The 22,126-nt window shown below is 37.8% G+C and overlaps 1 protein-coding gene across 7 annotated transcripts in view; it reads right to left on the bottom strand.

The window, feature by feature from the left end:
• SATB1 (SATB homeobox 1) overlaps positions 1–22,126 on the bottom strand; it is a 109,952-nt gene that overhangs the window by 65,520 nt on the left and 22,306 nt on the right. For all 7 annotated transcript variants that reach the window (XM_090046582.1, XM_090046585.1, XM_090046583.1 and 4 more), the window contains 3 exons: positions 18,644–18,820; positions 17,827–17,953; positions 16,975–17,098 (listed from right to left, as the gene is read on the bottom strand). In XM_090046582.1, the coding sequence (XP_089902708.1) occupies positions 16,975–17,098; positions 17,827–17,953; positions 18,644–18,820 (428 nt within the window). The remainder of the gene's footprint in view (positions 1–16,974; positions 17,099–17,826; positions 17,954–18,643; positions 18,821–22,126) is intronic.

The following is a 22,126-nucleotide window of genomic DNA, read 5'->3' as shown; positions in this document are numbered from 1 at the left end:
CATTCCAACAAAATTGTATTAGTTTTTGCTTTAACCCTAAACTAATTAATATAGCCCTAGGTCTCTAACATTAGTAAAGCTTCTAGTGTCTTTCTACCTGGAGAAAAATGTGCTGTGTTATACGAAATGATGGACTACATTATTTGTATACTCTCTTTCCAAAACCCTGGATCTGCCTATAGTTAGGACATTTGCCCAAGAAATACAAGACCCAGATTTTAGGCCTCTTTGCCCAGAGGTGGTTTGAACCTACATATCTGACTTCCCAACAAGTTTAAGGCTCTAACCACTGCACCACAGGTTAACAATCCCTAAACTCTTAATTAATGTTTCTTTTGAAGCTGGGACACCATCCCTTGAATTCGAGGGGGAAATGGATAGAAGGTAGTTCAGTCAGGAAGTATTGCCTGTACCTGGGCAATGCTGCATGCTAGAACCCAGACCCTCCTTCCTTGTTGTGGAGCAGCCCTTTCACAAAGCCACACACACTGCAGCTTGCTTACTTCTTCCTGACTTCATATATATTCTGTCTTGGCTTCCCAGGTGACCAGCTTCAAAGGGAACACTGGAAAGGGGACTAAGTGACACCTAACCAGTGGTACTGAGGTTAGAGCACTAGAATGAGAAGTCAGAGAAATGAAGCTTCAAATTCCCTCTGGGTGAGAACCCAAGTGGCCCTAGCTCCTCTGACTCTTGGGCTAAAACATTGCAGCCTCTTTCCTCCAACACCTATTGGTGTGTTTCGAACATGGGTTTCTAGCCACCTACATTTTCCTGATCTGGATGTACTTATAGGTGCAGAATAAGGATAACAGTTTCCCAATAGCCTATTCCATCTGCCCCCACAACAGACACTTACAGGTCCATACTACAGGGGAAGTGAATCGGTATCTGTGTGCAAGTGCCAGAAATGCAACTTATATAGGTAAAGAGGTGCTACTTAGATGCACAAACCAAAACAGAATTCTGCCCCTAAAATCTATAATACACCATTCTAGAACATAAGATTCTTCTTTGTTCATCTTCTAATAGCATGAGGTGAACCTTTTAGTATGCAGCATGGCACACCAGCATGGGGTCCCAGAAAGGTGTCTATGGGTAAGGAAAGGTTCTTGACCAACTTGCATCAGGCAGCTGTGTTTTCAAAGACAATTCTGTAGGGATTAAGATTATATTTAATATTTTGCTTTTGTGCTCTTCTCAAAACATGACAAATGAAAAGAAAAGGTGGGTGTCAGAGACTAGTGGGGCTGAAAGGGACCTCCAACAGACATCTAGTCCAAATCTCTTGCCTGAGGCAGGATCATCCTTATCCAAGCCATCCCACACAGCCATAATTCTGCATAAAACTATCTTCAATCCTGACACAATAAACCTAACACCCTAATCTGCCACAGGTAAAGTAAGGGAACCAGAGCAGCCAGTGGTCTGCTTCTATAAAATGCTGTCAATATATGCTGAAGAGGTCTGAGGTAGAAGGGCCATGCCCCCTCTTACAGGGGAAGACAAAAACCTCCACAGTCCATACCAATCTGACCATGGGTTAAAATTTCTTCCTGATCCCAAATACAGCAATCAGACTGACCCCAAGTGGAGGGGCAAGACTCTTTGGCCAGCAACCTCTGACTTTGCTTCTAGCAAGAGAATTGGCACACCCCAGTTAGTGTCCAGTCTTAGCTGGTCGCCAATACCAATGCCTGTGGGGAGGTGGAAGCAACCAAAGCCAAGACGCATGGAAAATACTCATGGTTGAAAATAGGCATAGCTATGCCTAGATCATCCCCGACCAGCAGCTGTCCAACCTCTTACTGACCTCCAGTAATGGAGAGTCTACAACTTCCCTAAGCAGTCTATTCTGCTACCCAATTATTCTCAGTTTTTCCAGATATCCAATCTAAGCTCGTTTTGCTGCAACTTCAAGTTACTGGCCCGCATCCTCCTCTCTGCAGCAAGAGAGAAAAGGTACTTTTTCTCTTCTTTAATGGCAACTCTTTAAGTATTTGAAGACTTCTATCATGTCCCCTCTTAAGCACCTTTTCTGCCAGCTGAAGATGCCTACTTCCTTCAGTCTCTTCATAACTTGTCTTTTAAGCTCTTGGTCATCTTTGGTGTCTGCCTCCTGGCCCTAACTTCTCAATGTCCTTTGTAAAATGTGTAGCTCAGAACTGCACTAAGTATTCCAGAGGAGGCTTAACCAGTGCCAAATAGAGGCACTATCGCTTCCTGTATCTTGCATCCAATATTTTTACTGATACAGTTCAAAACTGAACTACACTGCAGACTCATATCGAGTCTGTGGTCTATCAAGTCCTTGACCATAGAGCCACCATCCAGCCAAGTGTTCCCTATTTTGTATTTAAGTTTTTAATTATTCCTGTGAGGTGTAGCACTTTGCATTTGTCTGCATTAAACTATGTCCCGTTAACTAGCCAAACTTTCCAAACTGTCAAGATCCTTCTGAATTGCACTTGCATTCACCAACATGTTCACAATCCTTCCCAGTTTCATGCCATCCACAAACTCTCTCAAGAATCTTTCTAGGTCAGCATCCAAATGATTAATAAACAGTTAAACAGCACCAAATTAAAGAAAGACCCCTATGGGGCCCCACTTGAAACCTCCTGCTATTCTGACATGGACCTGTTAATAATTATCCTTTGCTTACAGCCACTGAGTCAGTTATCGATTCACCTTGTAGTAAGAGCCCACATTTCTCCAAATTATTTATGAGACGATGGTGCAGGACCTGGTTAAAAGCCTTGCTGAAGTCTAGATACACTATACTTACAGTATTCCCTTCATATACCCAAGAACTTATTTTGTCAAAAAGAGGAGATCAGGTTTGTTTGACACTATTTTTCAGAAATCCACACTGACTGCTTGTGATCAGCATTTCCTCCTCCAGGTGCTTGCAAATGGCCTTCCTCAGGATATGCTCCAGTAACTTCCCACATACTGAGATGAGGCTATCTGGTTTTTAGTTCCCTGGGTCCTCCTTGTATTTTTAAAAAGGGGTACTACATTAGCACTTTTCCAGTCCTCTGGCTCATCTCCTGGGTACCAGAGGATCATTGCCAAGGGCTCAGAGATAACCTGTGCTAGTTGCTTCAGGACCATGAGATGAAACTCATCTGGCCTTGCTGCCTTGAATTCATTCAGACTCAACAAAAGCTCTCTAACAGTCTCTTTTGTTATCTCCTCCCTCAGCTGTCCCCTTCCTTATCCAGATAATGCTTATTAGGTGTCTGGCAGCTTAATTTTTTTTGTGAAAAGTGAGGCAAAAATAACTAGTAAGTAGCTTTGCCTTCTCTGTATCTTCCAGTTAGGAATTCCTGCTGGCTTTTAAAACAGAGGACCCACAGCTTCTTTGGTCCTTCTTTTCTGGCCAACATACTTATATAAAAACTCTTTTTGCTGTTGTTAATCTCCTTTACCAGGTGCAACTCATTCTTTATCTCTGCCTTCCTGGTTTTGTCCCTCTAGATGCTATTTCCTGGTAAACATCCTTGGTGACCTGCCCATTCTTCCATTGCCCGTATGCTTTCCTTTTTAGAGAAAGACATTCTGCCTATGTCCTCAGACCAACACAGCTACAACCTACATCCCTTTTGTATTTGAAGCATTTTAGAAGCTCCCTGTGCAGCCACATTCGTCTCTTGCCATTCTTCTTGTGCTTCCACTGTGTCAGGAGATTCTTGTTGGGCTTCTGATACTGTGCCCCTTAGAAGCTCCCAGCCCTCCTGCACACCTTTATCCTTCAATCTATCCACCCATGACACTATGCTCTTGAAGCAAATGAATTCTGCCTTAATGAAATCTAGCATCCTAATTTTGCTGATCTCATGCGTTCTCCATCTCAGGTTCTGGAAATCTACTGCATTGTGATCACTTCCTCCCAAGTTACTCCTCACCTTCACATCCTCCCCCAACTCTTCCCTGTTGGTCAGGACAAGACCCAACATAGATAATCTGCTAGCTGTATCGTCTTCTTTCTGGAAGAGAAAGTTATCTTCCACACAAGTTAGGCAGTGGCTTTACATTTTATGTTTGGTTGCATTGTTCTTCCAGGAGATGTCTGAAAAACTGAAGTCTCTCATCAGTACCATCCTACAGCTTTTGGATAGATTTATCACCTGCTTTAAGAGTGCCTCATCCACCTTCTCGTCCTTGGTGGTCTATAACAAATTCCCACCATATCAGTGCTGCACCCTTCACCTTTCATCTTCACCCAAATGCATTTTGCTTTGCCATCTTCTATCTCCTGAAACAGTGAACATGTGGTTTTTGTTTGTTTTTGTTTTGTTTTTTGACATACAAGGCAACACCACCACCTTTTCTCCCAGTCCTGTCTTCCTGAAACACTGTAACCCTCAATGTTCACATTACGGTCATAGAAGCTGTCCCACCAAGTATCAGTGATGTCAATCAGATCATAGTTCTTTTCATAGTCTGTAGCTTCTAACTCACCTTGTTTATTCACTATACTTCTTGCATTTGTATACATGCAACAGATGCATTTGTCCTTTTGACCTCCTTGCTTCCTTTTTGTGTCACTTTTTGCAAGCTTGTACCTCTTTGGCCCTTACCCAAAGCTGATCTGCTTCTCTAAGTCCTTTCCCCTCTGGAATGTGTGCTCTGTTGGAGGATTTTGAGCACCATCCTTCTTGAAAACTAGTTGCCAATTTTTTAAACATACCACACTCATTGCCTTATCTGGTTCTGCTCTTTACTAGGTTGGCCAATCACCCAAAGATGCTCTTCCCCATCATCAGGTGGATTTCATATCTTGAAGCCATCCCTCATCCCAAGAATATCCACCTGCTGTCAAAGAAACTGAAGCCTTCATGTCAACGCCATCTCAAGCAAGTGGTCACTTTCAGGATATGACCTGGACCCTTTCCTGCCACAGGAACGATTAATAAGAACATCACTTGTGCTTCAAGCTCCTTAATCCTTCTGCCAAGAGCCTCATAGTCTCCTCTGATCTGGCCAGTATCATTCCTGGCAGTATCAGTGCCTAAGTACAGGAAGCAGGAAGGGGTAGTGGTTCAAAGGATGGATGAGTTTTGGCACACTCTGGTATCTTGAATTCAGCTCCAGGCAGGGTGTGAGGAACAGGTGGTCAGACAGGATATGCCACGATGAGAGCACCAGGACAAAAACACTCCTGCTGCCCAAGATACCAGACTATCTATCCCCAGAGGCCACAAAACTTAAACAAAAAAGTGGGTAGATGGCCAGACAACACCCAAAGATGCTCTTCCCCCATCATCAGGTGGATTTCATCTCTTGAAGCCATCCCTCATCCCAAGAATATCCACCTGGGAAATGTTACTTTAGTATTCAAATTCCATGGAGAAGTAATCAACTGAAACTTACAGAGGCAGAAGTTTTAGGGTACTTAAGGCCAGGGCAGGCCTCAAATGAGTTTAGCAAAATACCAGAATTCATCCTTTTTTCTTAGCAATTTTTGGTTATGTTTTCTTTCTGCTACATGAACTACATTTACTTCCAACAATTCTGTTCTGGCTAGATAAGGATCCTTCAGGTTTCCTTGTTTACATTCTCAATCAAGTCTCCCATGAGGGTACGATGTGAACAAATATTTTACCAGTGCAATCGATTTGTGGAACAGACTAAACTTAGAAATAATAGTGAAATAGATGCTGTTCGGAGCAAAGAGTATTTCTTTTTACAGCAAGACTCTTGTTTTCCGTTTACAGATTGTGATGACACACAAGCCTTCAACCATCTGTTGTGGTAATTCTCCAGTTTGGTTCCTGTAAAGGGACTCCTTAAAATTGCACAGAATTGTCCACCAACTTAAGTAAGATTTCCTTGCTGGGAAGTAGGGCTTGCTGAAAAAGCACGTCTTTTCTCGGATTCCACTGTTCTGCTATGCAAATATCAGATGTCTGGCACAAATTTAAGCCCCAAGGCACAATGTCCAGACAAGAAGTCTTTAGACTTAGTAGCACTAACCGTTGCCTTACTAAATTTCTTCTGGTGTTCAGGAACAGATCTTTCTTTGATCTCCTCTCCTACATATTTTTAATAGATTTTAAAAGCCAGAAGGGGCCCTTTTGATTGGATCTGGATGCCTACATAAGCCATAGAATATCACCCAGAGATTTCTGCATGTAGCCCAGCAGTCCGTGGTTGAACGAGTGTCTCTCTGAGGAAGAGATCCAGTCTTCGAGAGTTGGAGAATTTACCACACTCATTGTCTAGTCTGGTTCCACCCAATAATACCTCACTGTTAAAAATGTGAATTTTGTTTCTAGCTAGAACTTCAGTGACTGGTTTCCAGCCACTGGATCCTATTATATTGCTTTGACTGGCTTGATTAAAAGGTCCTTTAGTGCCCTACATTTGCCATATGTAGGTATGTATAAACTGTGACCACGTTACCCCTTATCCTTCAAAGAAAGGTACCTCATTACCTTCAAAGAAATTAACTAGAAGGCTACTTAAGTTTTTCATTGTAAGGAGAGCTTACCAGAACCAAAATCATTTTGGAGACTCTTCTCTGTACTCTCGCCAATTTTTTAAACATATATACACACACACACACACACACACACACGAGAATGGAACACAATATTTCCATAGGAGTCTAATTACTGGAATCAAGGTGACATTTCCTCCCCATTCCTTGTTAGTATAGCCAAGTACAAAATGTAGCCCTCCTACTACAGGGTGAACACTAAAAGATAACAAACAACATCACTTCTGAATGACGCCCCCCTTACTATAGACTGTAGGGAGATTAAGCTCTCTTTGAAAAAAACTCAAACACACCCCGCCTTAGAAAGGAGTCATAAATCCCACTAGAGGACTCCCGAACTCATTATACTAGACATTTGGATTCAAACTTGTTCAATCATTGCAAACTTGAGAATTTAAAAAGGTGTCTGAAATGTCATTAGGGAATTTGATAAGTAGATGAAGCTTTAATCATTTATCTAGGCTGGGCAAGACGTACATTGCATATAAACTTCAGTGTTTCTATCAATCAAGGCAAAGAAAGGAATTTTTGCAAGGAATCTACCCACTGAGGAAACAGAATGGAAGAGGTCAAAACTGGATGTTACTAGATACATTCTAAGATAAATTTCAGTCTGCTTGCAATAAGAATACACTTTCTGAAGAAGAAACCCCATGATGCTACATTTACAATTACTACCAGAAGAGTGTCTTCAATGTGAAGACCTTTTGTTATGATTAACGGATTTTTGGGGTAAGCAAGCAGCGTGATATGGTATGACTGCTCCTCTTTTTGCTTAATGAATAGGGAGTATCTGAGAACTTTTAGGGCTCCTAATGCTTTTTTTAATAAGTGAGACCTGTGTTTTGATATTATACTTTGAGAAGACATTTTGAGAAGTGGGATTATACAGTTCTGAGAGAAAGCTATAGTTTGGACAACCTATTTCAAACAAAGTCAGCCTTTTTAGACACCTGGGAAATTGAGAGCTTTTTATCTCCAAAAACTTCCTATCATCCTAGAAAAAATGTTAGTATAGAAGTCTTTAAGAGAAGCTTCACAGACTTCTTTTACATGGATATTCTCTTTCAGAGTCACAGAGCCTTCTAAAAGATTAAAACTATCTAAATAAATAAAAACCTAAGCTATATGTCCAGGTCACACTAAAGCACAGAGCTTAAAAATGTTTTGTGACTCATTACAATTGGGTATTTTCCCCAGCCTTGCATATGTGAAGAGAGTTTTCTTTTATGTCTTCTCAGCCTTTGGGAATGGATATTGTTCTTTTTAGTTTGTTTATTTCAATATCTGGAGCAAGACAGGTCTGAGGCTGCACTGCTCATGACTAAAATTTGTGTCCTATACATGCTGCAAAGCATCAGAGGAATCTGATACTAGTTTTTCCATCAAGGAGGCAATGAAGGAAGCAGACAGATTTCACCCTTCCCTTCGGATTCCTCTGCAGGAGGCCAAGGTAGAAAGTGAAGAGGAAATGATACATGCCATTTTTTGTTAAACTTTGTGAGAGCTGACTCACATATTTCAGGACCTTTAATTTTTTTCATGTCTTTTCTCAAACAATCCTCACAGAGGAGTCAAGTTAGGGTTGAGATCAATCTGAGAAAGGAGAGTAATTTGTCCCATCAACACAAGAAGAAATTCTAACTAGTCAGTCACACTGTTTTCATTCCCATCTGTGGAAAACAGTTAAAGCCAAAGTGAGTCTTCATTTCAGTAATTAATGTTCTGACCCTACTCCTCGTATTCACCAAGTGTTTAAAATGTTTTCTATAAAGGATTGCCCATGGTCCCACCCCATAATAATCTAATACAGTGACTTTGGTCTAATGTAGCAACTGGTTTAGCTGCATCTACCTCATTCCAAGCTTACCACCCAAATATTTATTCTGCTTCTCAGCAGAGCCTTGAAGCCCACATGAAGGTCTGTACTACTACAGCCAGATTGCAAGCAATACCCAAGCTAGTTCAGGAAGGTCTATGTGAGTTTGAATTACAGCAGTGATTACAGCATAGACATACCTATCATAGACAGAATAACTCAACACTATAATAGGACAGGACACACAATTAAAACACATGGGTTACTTTGGCACCTTTTTCACTGTGCTGGTGACATTCTGCAAGGAATACAAATGGTCAGAAAAAAATCAGGTCACAAACAGGTCACGTCCACTTGTGATGAAAGCAGAACAATTATGGTGGATACTGCATGAAACAAGGGTTCCAAAAGACAAAAAAGATCACCATCTAGGAAGTCGAGCTCATCTACTGGCTTGTTTTTTTTAAGGGAAGACTTAATTGGCTCTTAAAGAGGAGATCTTCAAATGGACAGAAATAAAGTTAATTTAATTATTACAAACGCATCTCAGAATATACAAGTCTACCACCGTTTTTTGTTTTGTTTTGTTTTTTTTTTTTTAGGTAGGGAGGGAATACAAAATCTACACCTCTGAGAATCACTGTGAAAAACTGATATGAGGACCAGAACGGCATTAGTTAGGCAGGTGTTAACTGACCTACACCAAAGCTGTGAACTGGGAAACTTGCAAATCATAAGATTGTGCAACACTTGGCTGCCGCTCCCGCTATCATATTCGTTATAAAAAAAGATTTCTAAGAGACATGTACATCAAGCAAAAGGGAGTAACTGTCGAGTGACATTACTGTATCAGAGACAATATATTTCTTTACTGCTAATGAAATTCAGTTAAAAAGTGAAGGAAGTGATAAAGAAAATACTGTTTGTAATGTATTTTACATAAGAACGCAATATAGAAAGGGAAGTGCAATTAAATCTTAATGTGGACTTTTTTATTTTTAGTTTGTCATCTGGTTTACATTCTGAGCCCCTTTGCAGACAGTAAATTATGTTGGCATTTCTTAGGGAATAACTGCCATGTTAATTTAGTTTAATAAAATAACTGACATAGAAAAGGGGGAAACAAGTAAGAAGAGACAGCTCTAGCCCCCACTCCTTATCTTTAGCTAAGTATTCAAATGCTTTCTATACAAATTGTCCGTGGTCCAGCTCCAGCACCATGTAATAATACAATACATTACAACACAGTACAATACAATCTTGGTTTTCTGTAGCGCCCTTCATGCAAGCATCCCAAGGTGCTTTACAATCATTATGAGTTAAAATTAAAACTGAAGCACATACAATTCCTAATAGATTCATTTTAAAAATGCTAAACAGAACAAATAACTTTTAAGTCTAGATTTAAAAGTCCCAGCAGTCAGAGCGTTCCTTATTTCAATTGGCAATGAGTTCCAAAGCTAGGAAGCAAAGCGACTAAAGGCTCTCTTATGTTATGTTAAAGGATCTCTTATGTTGTTTATACTCTTACAGTACCCTACAATCAACCATTTTCCAATAAAAGAAAAAATATAAGCCTGTTATTTGCAGACCCTGCTTTAAAGAAAACTGAGAAGTGGCTTGTTAACCTTCTAGTAAAGTCTTAGTAAAATCTGGCGTTAAAAACTCAGGTACAATACCTGACTGATGCATTAAAAGATACAAAAATCCCTCATACTTAACAAATAGGTTATTGTTTTACTGGCACTAAATATGTAGAAAATACATAGCATGTAGCATATGAAGGGTACTGCATTGAGCATTTTAAATACTAGCTATTTTATATAGCTTCTAGCAGAATCATAATTACAGTGAAAAGTGAACTAAAACAGTGTTTGGCTTTTATAATAGATACTTTTTGTTTCTGTAATTTTCATTGTGTTCCTTGTTTTATTCCTGTCACTTCCCTAAAATTTCAAAGCCATATGATACAGACATTCACATGATGAGGGACTGGAAAAAAAAAAAGTCACCATTATAAACAAAATGAGCCAATACATAGAAAGTAGGGAGCAGTGTCCCTGAAATACATGTATTCCCCTGAAATGCATAAATCTGGGGCTCTACAATTGAGGCCATTTTCGCATAACTGACTCAGAAAAAAACACCATCATACAGGATGTGTCAAGCATCATGTGTTATCAGACTTAAATTCATGCATTGTAAGAAAATTGTGTGATCAGATTCACTAACCCCCCAGAAATGAATTCATGTGCTAACAAGACCCTTTAAGGTTAGAGACTGCATTTGTTTGAGATGCACACTACACTCAATAATGAATTAACCAGGAAATCTCAGGGACAATGATTTTTGGTCTCCAGTTCTGAGTTTCACATGCATCTGTTTTCTAGCTCTTTATTAGAAGTTTATTTTTCTTTTGATACATTTTCAGGTCACAGAAAATTGTTTTAAATATTAAAATACATTTGGCTGCATTAGAAGTCTGACAAACTGACAAAAACTACTACCTAAATTAAAAGGGGACTATCTTCAACTAAGAGGTGAAAGAGAGAACAGCAGCATGAGTCAAGGAGGGAAAATTAGCCTTACACAGTTTGCAATTTTGCGACTTGAGTTAACACAAGTCAGATAGCCACATTATTAAACTATTTCTTAATGGATTGTTGCAGCTAGATGGTACCAAAGACTGAAAATTACTTCTGCTTCTCCACAGAGGAGGTACAACACAAGGAACTGCACAAACAGCCTCAAGCTATCCCATACATGTGCTTAAAATAATGACTTGTAAGATTTACCTCAAGTAAAAGCCACCCTCCATTTTCATGCCTACTTTCTTGTTGAGGCTGTTAAAGGATTGACAACTGTGACAATGGCTCTTGCGATACTGACACCTGTCCACCAGAAACTAGACAGGGCAGGACATGTTTTACTTCATCTACTGATATCCTGATATTAACTTTCAGTTATTACTGTCCTGGCAGCTAGAGGCTTTGCATCTTATTACAACTGCCTGGCCTATCTTCATTAATAAAGCAAAAACATAGTTAAATGCTTTTAGATTTCACAGCAAGCTGAAAGAAATTCTTTTATATAAAAAAGGCACCACATCAACAAGTACAGACTTAAGGAGAGTGAATCTGTATAATAGTAAAAATATTCTAAAAAGTCAGTTCTTCCGTTGCTGACTTGCCAAAACCTGAGCAAGGCCCTCAAGGTTCTGCATTTCCCCTGCAATAATTGATGACATATTTAAAACCAAAGCAGCATAAGGAATGCAACTCCGTCTTAAATTTTAGATGTTATGGTTGCTATTAGTTGTGGGGAGTTTTCTCCACCCCCCCACCAACATACAAAAATCCAAGGACTTCAGGTCAGGTCTGGGCAGGTAAAATTAAAAGCTGGTGGGTGTGGGAAAGCACTTTTTAGCTTGTTGTTAAAAACAATTTTGAATCTACCAAACATGTGTAAACTCAAATTCTGGTTCCAATGGAGGGGAGAAAAAAAAAAAGGTCTCCTAATGGCTTCCATTGGATTAGATTATGATCCTTAATTAACTGCAACTCAAAGGTTTCTCCCTTTAAAAAAAAAAAAAGTTTAACTATTTTATTCAGCTGAATAAAGAGTGAAGCTTTTAAATAGGCTGATCATTTACTATAGTGGCCAGAATTCCTACTTCTTTAACGCAGATTTACTAGGTCAGGTGAAGTGCATAAAATACTTGTTCTATGTCGTCATATCTTGACACCCACAAACTCTGTTTTGGAGGGTCCCCACACACACAACAATTTGCTGATTCAGGGACTGATATTTGAAAGAGGAGGGAAATGTTATATACATAATGCATGCCGTTTACTTAAGTCTGATCAGAATGCATTTGGGATGGGTGCGCTAATCACAAGTATGAAGCTATTAAAACCTTAGTACTATACATGCATTCATCATTGTGACATATGTGCAGAATATATGTTTCCCCTTCACCTAAAAAACTATTCTCTTCCTCAGTATCATGAGCACAGCCTTAAACCCCACTGAAAAGCAGAACGAGGGCCGGGGGGAGGAAGAAAATCAGAAGTAACACATCCTAAAAAAATACCTCACATAACATTACTATGCATAAAATCCTGGAGTCCAAAAATATCACAGGCTTTTTGAGAGCTACAGGTGACTGCTGTACACCCATTTCAAAACTGGAAAAAATGCCTTCTCCCTCCATTGCCCTGCTTCCCTCCCCAAGGACAGAAAGCTCTTTTTTAAAGCCCTGACAGGTTACAACATAGCAAGGCCTTTAATCTGTCACTGACACCAGGAATGGATACTGCCTACCCTGAACCTTAGGTCAGTATAATCTGAATGTTTGGGATCATGTTTAAGGTGGGGGGGGAGGGGAATGAAGGAAAAAAAGGGAATGAAACAGTAAACCTTTCTGATGACTACTTTTCATAAGCATATTTTGATAGATTAAAAAGTCAGCTTCTGGGGGTGGGTAGCAGCTTGCTAGGAGTGGTTTTATAAAAGAGGTCAGGGACTGCGATCAGGGATGCTCAACAAATGGTCATTGCTGCCCCTTTTTAGAGGAGGGTGAGTAATCTCACGCTGCCACCTCTTTTAGAGGGTATCAACTTTCCGTTTTACAGAAGAGAACACTAAAATAAAGGATATAGTCAATGAGCTGGGGGCATGCAATTAGTTGGTTCCAGAACTATGGATACAATTCTGGGTTCAGACTTCCAGTCCATTCTCAGGCCAGCAGCCTGAGCTGTTACTCTAATATATCAGATTGTGTGCAAGTGTGAATAAATAGACCAATTTCTTAGTATTCATTTATTAAGAACATGTACTATATAATCCAAAGTATCAATGGAAGTTCAGAGGTAGAATTAATCTTTAATCTTTAAATACTGAAATCCAAGTAAATACAAGGGGAGCCTGAAGAGAAGTTATAGTAACTTTGTGCAATTCAAAGCTTGGGTGCGTGTAGCTGGGGCCAAGAATTTATGGTAGTTTGTCTACAGTTTTCTTAGAAGTGGTATAGCCAAAAGTGGGTAGAAAGCAAGGCCAAGGACACCATGTAAATGCTCCGATTCATAACTCCCAGGAGATGGAATTTAAAAAGACAGTCTCCTTCCCAGCAACAGATAATAAGGGAGGACACAAATGGAGCCAAAATGGATAAAACAAACATGGAAAGTTCCTTATGTTGCATTTACATCTTTTGCTAACATTGGAATCACCAATATGCAAAATGTCCTGTAGCTTATAAAATTCAAAAGAGTTCGAAATTATCTTTTGAAGTTAGTCGCTGTCTTTTTAGCTTGCTTGCTTGCAGCCAGAATTTAAGAATAACCTCTGGACTTCTTAAGTTTGCACAGTAATTTAGAGCTATATAGTACCTCCAGTCTATTCACTGGGTTCAGATTTGTTTCACTGGGAATTCCTGGTGATCAAGGCCAGCATGGCAAGTGATAAACTTGGCTTCAGGGGGAAAAGAAAAATGCGAGTTGCCACAACATTCTCAGAACAAGTTAGCTACAATAATCTTGGAAGAGGCTGTGTATTCCACCCCTTTTACCAGTGCAAGAGTGCCAAAATAGCATTTTGCTAGAGGAAAGCATAGGGAAAAAAAAGAGTGGTGGACAAAAGTACACACCACAATACTCTGAAGTTTCAATGACAGTAAGTTAAAGAAAACGAATGACAAAATAGGAAAGGTAGCAAAGTCAAAAGATACATCCCAATGATTTTAGAAGCATAATTTAGACAGATAATCCTGATCACAAGGACAGATTATATTTGTCTATATGGCTTTAACTGCCCATTAACAACTATACTAGCAAATCCTACTAGATATATTTTAGTTGATTTCTACAGTGCAGAAATATTACTATTTTGGACACACACAAAAAAAAACTGACAGAGTAGACAAATTCTAAATTTAGGCTATCATTCTCTAACTTCCCACTCTCAAATTGTGCATTAACAATGCTGTTCATACATTAAACCAGCTTATATTATTTTACAAAAACTCTTCTCTCCCTAAACCAGGATGGTGGTAGATGTCCTTGATTCTGGTCTGAAGCATTTGTCAATTAATAAAATTACATCAATAACAACATATAAAAGCTATGATAAAGTCACTATGATGGTTTATTTTTATGATGGAATACAACATACCTGCACCTATGTCTACAAAAGCATAAACCATGAGTACCTCTTCTTCTCAGAGCAAAGACCAGTGCTTACGTGATCTGATAGGAAGAAGATGCCCTTAAGCTTGTTACTTGTTCTTATTCCTGATCTCTGGACTGAGAATACATGCATTCCAGAGCAAATTTCAAAGTGTTTAGGAAATAGACTCAAAAGAGTGCCTTTCATATGAAAGAGTAATGTATTTAGGGATATAGTCTATTAGTCATTGTTCGGTCTGAAACAATTTAATCTTATTTAGCCAATTTAAAAGGACATGATTAGGTCAAAGTTTTAAATACTGATGGCTTGTTTAAAGAAAAAAAAACCCACTCCCTGAAGTCAGAGGAAAAAAATTACATCGGTTTTAATGGACCTTTGATCAGCCCATATAAAAAAAAACGTTCATTTTTTTTACACACATTTGTCCTAAAATATGTATTTTTCCTGAAATTTGTAGTGTGCATGTATGCATGAGTAAGCATGTGTGATATAAAAAAAAAAAAAAAAAATTCACGAAGGGATCAAATTTCTTCAAGATATTTTTAACTTGCAATCCAAATATTTCAGTACCTGGCTAGATAAGGAGCTAAGAAAAGAAAGATTCGCTATTGAAATAAAACCAGAACAACCTGTAAAAAACAAAAAGAATGCATTCTTTAAACTTGGGAAAGGAAAAGTTACCCATAAAATAGCACAGCAAATTTTAGGATTTTGTAACCATTTATTTTACTACTCTCACAAGCAATTATCAGGAATCCTGGTTTTCTCCGATATACAAAAATCCTTTTAGTTTAAAAAAGTAACCCCAAATCCACATTTTTCTGCGACTTAAATGAAACACCACTAATAGACAGATAGATAGATATACACATAGCGATATTTCATTTCCATTGTGGAAGAATATGGATTTGGGGTTACTTTTTTAACTGAAAAATTGGGGGTTCTTTCAAAAATCAGAGAAAACCAGGATCCCTGCATGGGATCCTGGATGGTCTTGTTAAATATTAAGTGACAGTCCTTTTAAAATTAGAGGAAGGCAATTCAGTGTTCACTAAATAGTACTTAGAGGTAGAATTTATTTATTTTCCACCAAAAAGTACATGCGGAATCTAAAGACGCATTCCTTTAGCTTTACTGTTTTGTCATTGCATCATGAGTACATATAGACAATTTGCAACGTAAGACACTATGCCAAAAAATCAGCTGGATAATCTGTTGCCAAACAACGTACTACTTTTTTTAATATATTGATGGAAAGTAAAGCTGGTAGACTAAGGTGGAGCAAATCCTAAACTATCTGCAATCTCCATAAGCCAGCAGTGCAAGAGCTGACATGCTTGTACAGTAGGTACATACAAGATAGTTTTGCAAAAATATTACTGGAATGGTTTGCAACCAGTGAAGATAATTTTGATTATTTCCACTCCAAAAATTCCTAGACTGAAGCCAAATCACTGAAAGCAATCTAACCATAGGAAAAAAATATAGTGAGAGGAAAACAACCTTTGCTAAAGTATCTGCTAGATATAGCCATCTTGTTTAAACCAACCGATGGCTCTGCTTCTGAAGGACTTAAGTAGGCTGAGGAAGGGAAATAAATAAATAAATAAATAAAATCTGGGTTTCTTTTCCCCTCCCCATCTAACTATGACCAGAATCACTTATTTATACCACAATTTCTGTCTTAAAATCTCAAATGCAGCACAGCAAAATACATTTAAAAAATAGAACAATAAATCTGTGGCTCCCACCTCAATATCACTGGACACTCGCTGCACAGCACAGGAAAATAAGTATCTCCCTTCATGCCAGTTTAAATAATTGACAAAAAGAACAATGCAACAAAGCCTTAAGGAAAGCTGCAGTTCAGTGTTTAGCAATGGATAATATAAGGTTTTATTCCTGTTAAATATATTTTGATTAGTTAAAATAAATGACTGATTTTCTTTTGGTTGTTTTTAACAACAAACATATTAAGAACCTTTATTCTGTTTTTCTCCCCCCACTCATATGGTATGCCAAAATAGACTGTCTACTTTTATGAATTAGCATTTAAAACTAGTGTAGGTTATCTAACAAGCAGTCAAATTCAATAGTACTTTTGACAGCAGTAAGTAGGGAGCCTTTTAACAACTTCAACACACGCCTGAAAAAAAGGCAGTTACATCAAAGCAGTTCAAAGACTGAAGACTAAACCAGTTACAATCCAGTTTGGTGTGACATAATTCTAGTCTTATCTAGTGCAGTGGAAACAGTCATTCACAGCTCCCTAAGGGAAAATTCTGTAAAACTATGTTCAAAATGAATCGAGCATTTTAAGAGCGATTGTAAGTGGTCAAATGAATCTGCATTTTGGCAGATCCACTCTTCACATACCCTTGCTACAGTCTGAGGAAGTCTCAAATCTCACATCAGCATTGCCTATACTGCTTTATTATTTATTACATGTTATGCTAAGTACCTGTGAAAGGGGACATTCCTTGGCCAATGAACTCTGGTTCATATCCTTCAGTAAGTCCTTCAGAGCATTTCTTACTGTTGTGTGAGACCATTGTTCAGGAGGCAAGTCTTCTAGTTTAGGGCAACTATTTGAAACATAGATTAGGAAAGGGATTATTACAAGATTGCATCCTGCTGCAGAACATTCCTTTAAGACAGACAGATTTCATTTTGCGCATCAAGCAGATGCATCTGGAGATTGCTCTCGGTCTCCTGATTGTTCCGATTAGTTAATTACTTTATACAACACATCTGCTGTATTGATGCATGAATTATACATCAGCTGCATGTGGCGACTATTTTTTCATGTTACTTCTACCTTCCTGCTCTGATGCGCTTGGTAAAACAATTTAAGGTGTAATGCTTTCTCACGACTGATCATGAAAAGCATTAATATATTAACCATTTTTTCTTTTTTGTTACTGTGAAATTTAAGAACTTAGACAGCAACAATAAGTGTGAGCAAGTCATTCTTTTACAAAACGCACACAGATGGTACTGTTCATGATATGCAAAAATATTTTTCTCTTAAGTAAACTTTATGTAAAATGCCTTCTTGTAATGCATCATTTAATTGACTAAAATGCAATATTCTTGTAATGAGATATCCAAAGAAAATCTATGCATCAGAGCTATAAAAGTTTTCTGCAACGGTATGTTGTAACTTAAGAAGAATTACAGTAACTTAAAAGTAAATTAGATAAGCCTCTGTGCTTTGGGCACAGCACAGTGGGAATTAAAACTAGGGATATTATTATTAGTCATAATAGTGGCCATATGGCAGTTTGTGTCCCAACGTGGGTACGTAACTCACCTGTGTAACTGGATTTTCAGTGTGACTACATGATACACATCTTGTAACATGTCTGCTACTGTGGCATCAGGGGCATCTGTCACATAGGAGAGCGGAACAGGATTCCACTTTCCAACCTGGATTAGCCCTATGACACACAAAAATATATACGTATTCATTAAAATAGCTTACCTTGCAATGTATGGGGCAAGGGGCAGAAAGAAAATCTGAAATTAAGTCATATAAAACAGTCCTTGCTACCATGTTCGTTTGAGGATGGAGACAAAAAAATTGCTACAAGTACTATGAAATTACATAAATACATTACAACAAGCATCTTTAAAATATTATGTATAGAACCAATTTTTCTTAAGTTACTGAATGCACCAAGACAAGATATAATAATTCATAAACCCTGTTACTAATTATATAGGATTTAATAATGCAGGAACTCAATACTGAAAAATACTTTATAGTCCATAAAACCATCAGGAACAGAGTAAAAGAAGCAGAGCTGGATATTCAGTCATAAATGCAAGTTGACTCTCAACAGTCCATCTGCTCAAATATGCTTTACACTTCCTTGTGGATCCTCAGTGGAGCAGATTATTAAGGTCAATAAGCATACTAATGATTCACTTCAAGTCATTTTTTTTTAAATAATCATCTACCTCAACATTCCACAGAAGCAAAATGTGCGTTAACTAAACAAAGGTTTAGAGACAATCTACAAAGAGTAGAAAGCCCACCTGCATTACATTTCTGAAAAGATATCCTAGGAATTTCTTCCCCCAGACAATAAACACAAGTTACCGTGCACTTTAGCAGTTACATTTACCTTTTGCTTGGGCAGCAGAGCTATGAGAATATCCAAGTGATAGCAATGCCATTTCAATCAGCTGATTGAAAAGCATGTCCTTCCTCACCAACACAAATTCTGCATGCTCCTCCTTAGAATCATACTCAATGGCATTTTCATAATGTTCCACTACACAGAAAACTGGAAGCATACTTCCTATTAAAAGAAAAAAAAAAAAGAAGAAAATATACAATATTAATTCTTGTGATAGTAGGCTTACCAACAGATAAATAGATAACATTCCTGTGAACTGGTAAATAAGTGTCAAGGGATATCCAAGTATTTGAGATCATCCCTACTCTCCTACCCAACAAAAGAAAGTTCTGCAAAATAAAAATATTATTGTGGAAAGGCATGAATACAAATATATCTTACTATTTCTGTAAACAGATGCTTTTTTCTGCTATAGATTACAGAATTAAGGTTGACTGAAGAGAAATAAGTCAGTACTCTCTGTTATGTCCAGATTTGTTGCATGTAACATGTAGTAAGAGAAACTACAAATATACTGCAGAGATCCTGATCATAAGCCATTTAAGTGCCATCTATATCATTTTGCCCATTAACATAAAATATTTTTGGCATAGCTAAGGAAGTCGTAATTATCTTAAACTAAAAAAAAAAAAAGCACCTTTTCGTTTTGTCATTTGGTCGTACTAAAATTAAGAAGGTATAAGGAAACAAAACAAAACTTATGCCAACTTACTGCCTTCACTATCTGAGTGTAACCAAATCAGTAAATTGTAATTCTAAAGACTTGCATCATATTAAGGAATAAAAATGGTCATTTAAATATGATTTTAAAATTACTTGCAGTTTATACATTATTGAAACAGTAAGGTATATAGTTACCTTACAATATACATTCAGAATCAGATTATAGACGGGAGATGCATCTTAAAGTCATTTTAATTTATTTTATTTCTACTTCACATTTTACTATCTGAAAGTATTTCCCCATGTCTTTTTCTGATTCAGTACAATCTTTTGGACGAAAACCCAAACAATTCTTACTGCTGGGAAGAGGAATTTTTCTAGAAATCACATTTGTGAATTTCTTAAAAATTGAACTTAGTTGAGAGAGAGACACACACACAGAACTCCAAGACAACTGCAGTGTTAGGCCTCAATCCCATTAAGAAGTCAAAGTTAGCAACAAAACCTCCACTGCCTTCAGTAGTGTAGGATCAAGCTCCACGATGACAACAAAAAGGGTTAAAAGCAAATGCACTGAACTGTCTTATGGCAGACTGCCAGAGGGGTATCATCTTTAGCATAAATGATGACAAGGGTTATTTTAACAGGGCACCCAGGATCTCCAATTAGTCCTACAATGTTAATGCCTCTATATAAGCACTGCCCTCTAGTCTTACAGAAACCCTCTAACCTGTAAAGGTGCACAAGATGTTCCATAGACCGATAAGATTATTTATTGCTGATAAGAAATATAAATGCTTCTATCCCCCTTTTAATTAGTACTGTTGCATATAACAATAAATTATAATAAAAAGATACCTTTTAAGAGCATATATTTAAACTGTATCTGTTCAAAGAGTCAATCGCTGGCAAACGAGCCCCTTCAGAGTTGCTTGGAAAAGCTCACACTAACTCCAGTTTGCCCAATAGGCTCTACATGAAAGACAAGGCTAAAGACTTGCCAATATTGATTTAGTTCAGGAGGATTTTTATTTTGTGCGCGTCATATTTTTTTTTTTTTTTTTTTACATCATCTTCTAGTTAGACCACTCGGAAGACAGAAAAGACCAGAGCAAAAATAGAACATGTAAACTAGCAATTTTTTCATTGGTTTTAATTAAACTTTGGAGAGCTTTCCAAAATGCGCACACACACACACACACACACACACGGCTTATAAGCAGTATTTTTCCTAAACTCCCAGAGCACTACCTGACTGAAAGAGGGAGATCAAAGTCATATAGTGGTGTCACTGTTGGATATCTGTAGGCAAAATGTATACAGCACTTTAGTTTCATATGCAGTATTAGCCCTGCACATAAAAAAAGAGTTAAAGAGGGTGCAAAATGCTGTATTTGGTTTCTTTATTCCTCCATCTCCATGCCCCCCCCCCAACCACCATTGGCTACATTTAGGATTACTACATGCACCATGCACTGGTATTTCATTTTATGCAACAAACAAAAACATATTATGTTGTCCTATAAATTACACAACACAAAAACAAACAACTTTTAAAAACCAAGACGACCTCTTGACCAGATTTTGATGTATATTGTGGATATGAAAGGTGGATCCCTCGTAGTGTGATAAAGGTATCATCTGACTACAAATCAAGCTGCTAAATCTTTTAGCAAACTGTCACTAGTGTCCTTCTGTTAATGTGAAAAATGTTATACAGTAGAGCACAATCTCAGCTGGCTGATCACTCTTGCTAGCACTTGGCAAGACCTCCAAGTGCAGCAACTTTATAACCTTCTAGTATTAGAGGGGAGAGCATTGGTCAGTGTTCAGTGCTAAAAATACAACATGATTTAAACCTGAAGGCAGTGTTAGAGCTTTTGCTGAAGGTTTACGAGTCTGTGTAAACATCATGTCTGCCATAAGAAGCAGTGAAGTCTGTAGAATCCTTGTCTAAAACTGTCCTGGCATTAAAGTTTGCTGTGCAAATATCACATAATACCAGAGACAGCTGAAATCTCCTATTTAGGAATTTATGGAACTTATATATGTTTGCAGGCGTCAGAAAGTCCTTTTTATATAGCCCCAGTGCTTCACTGTACAATATTAATGCACTCTGTTTGAAAAGCCGTAATAAATTATATTTTTAATGCTCTTACCCTGGCTTTCTTAAGATGCATACATTCTTGGCAAACAATCAATAAATAGGGTAATCATGAGCAGAGGCCAAAGAATTTGCTGAAGTGCTGTTTTTCCATTTTTAATAGATAAAGATCTAACAATACGGACTGCTGTGTCTGTTCATTTGAGGATCAATATATTCTTTGTTTTCGCCAAACCGAGGAAAAAATAAATGATTGTATGATAAATGTTATGCATCAGACACAATGAAATTCCACTGCCTTCTAACTTTGTGTGTTTAATAGTCTCGGTTGCATTTTATCCTTTGCTTAGCAAATGCAAGAAAAATCTGAATTATAAACATATACCAATTATACTAAGAAAAATGTAGAAGCCGTTTTAAAACAAATGCCAAATTCCATACAGCATGTTTTGATTTAAATTAACAAGCCTGCAATACATGGTCAAAGTGATGTGTGGGTATCTATCTATCTATATAGACAGATACACATACACTGTAGTTAATTTTAAAGTATTCTAATGCAAACAAAAGCCATCCATCAATGATTCTAAATCCGTTTTTTCCTTGCGAGAAGGTCTAATTACAGCAAACCAGTCACTGAAAAATATGACACCCAAGTTGTTCATTGTTCAATAATGAATTGTACTTAAGAAAACAAACTG

Source organism: Crocodylus siamensis, chromosome 5 (assembly GCF_052110815.1).
Source record: "Crocodylus siamensis isolate JL-2025a chromosome 5, ASM5211081v1, whole genome shotgun sequence".
Lineage (NCBI taxonomy): Eukaryota > Metazoa > Chordata > Crocodylia > Crocodylidae > Crocodylus > Crocodylus siamensis.
Note: the sequence above shows the minus strand (reverse complement) of the source record. Positions and strands in the feature narration are given on the sequence as shown.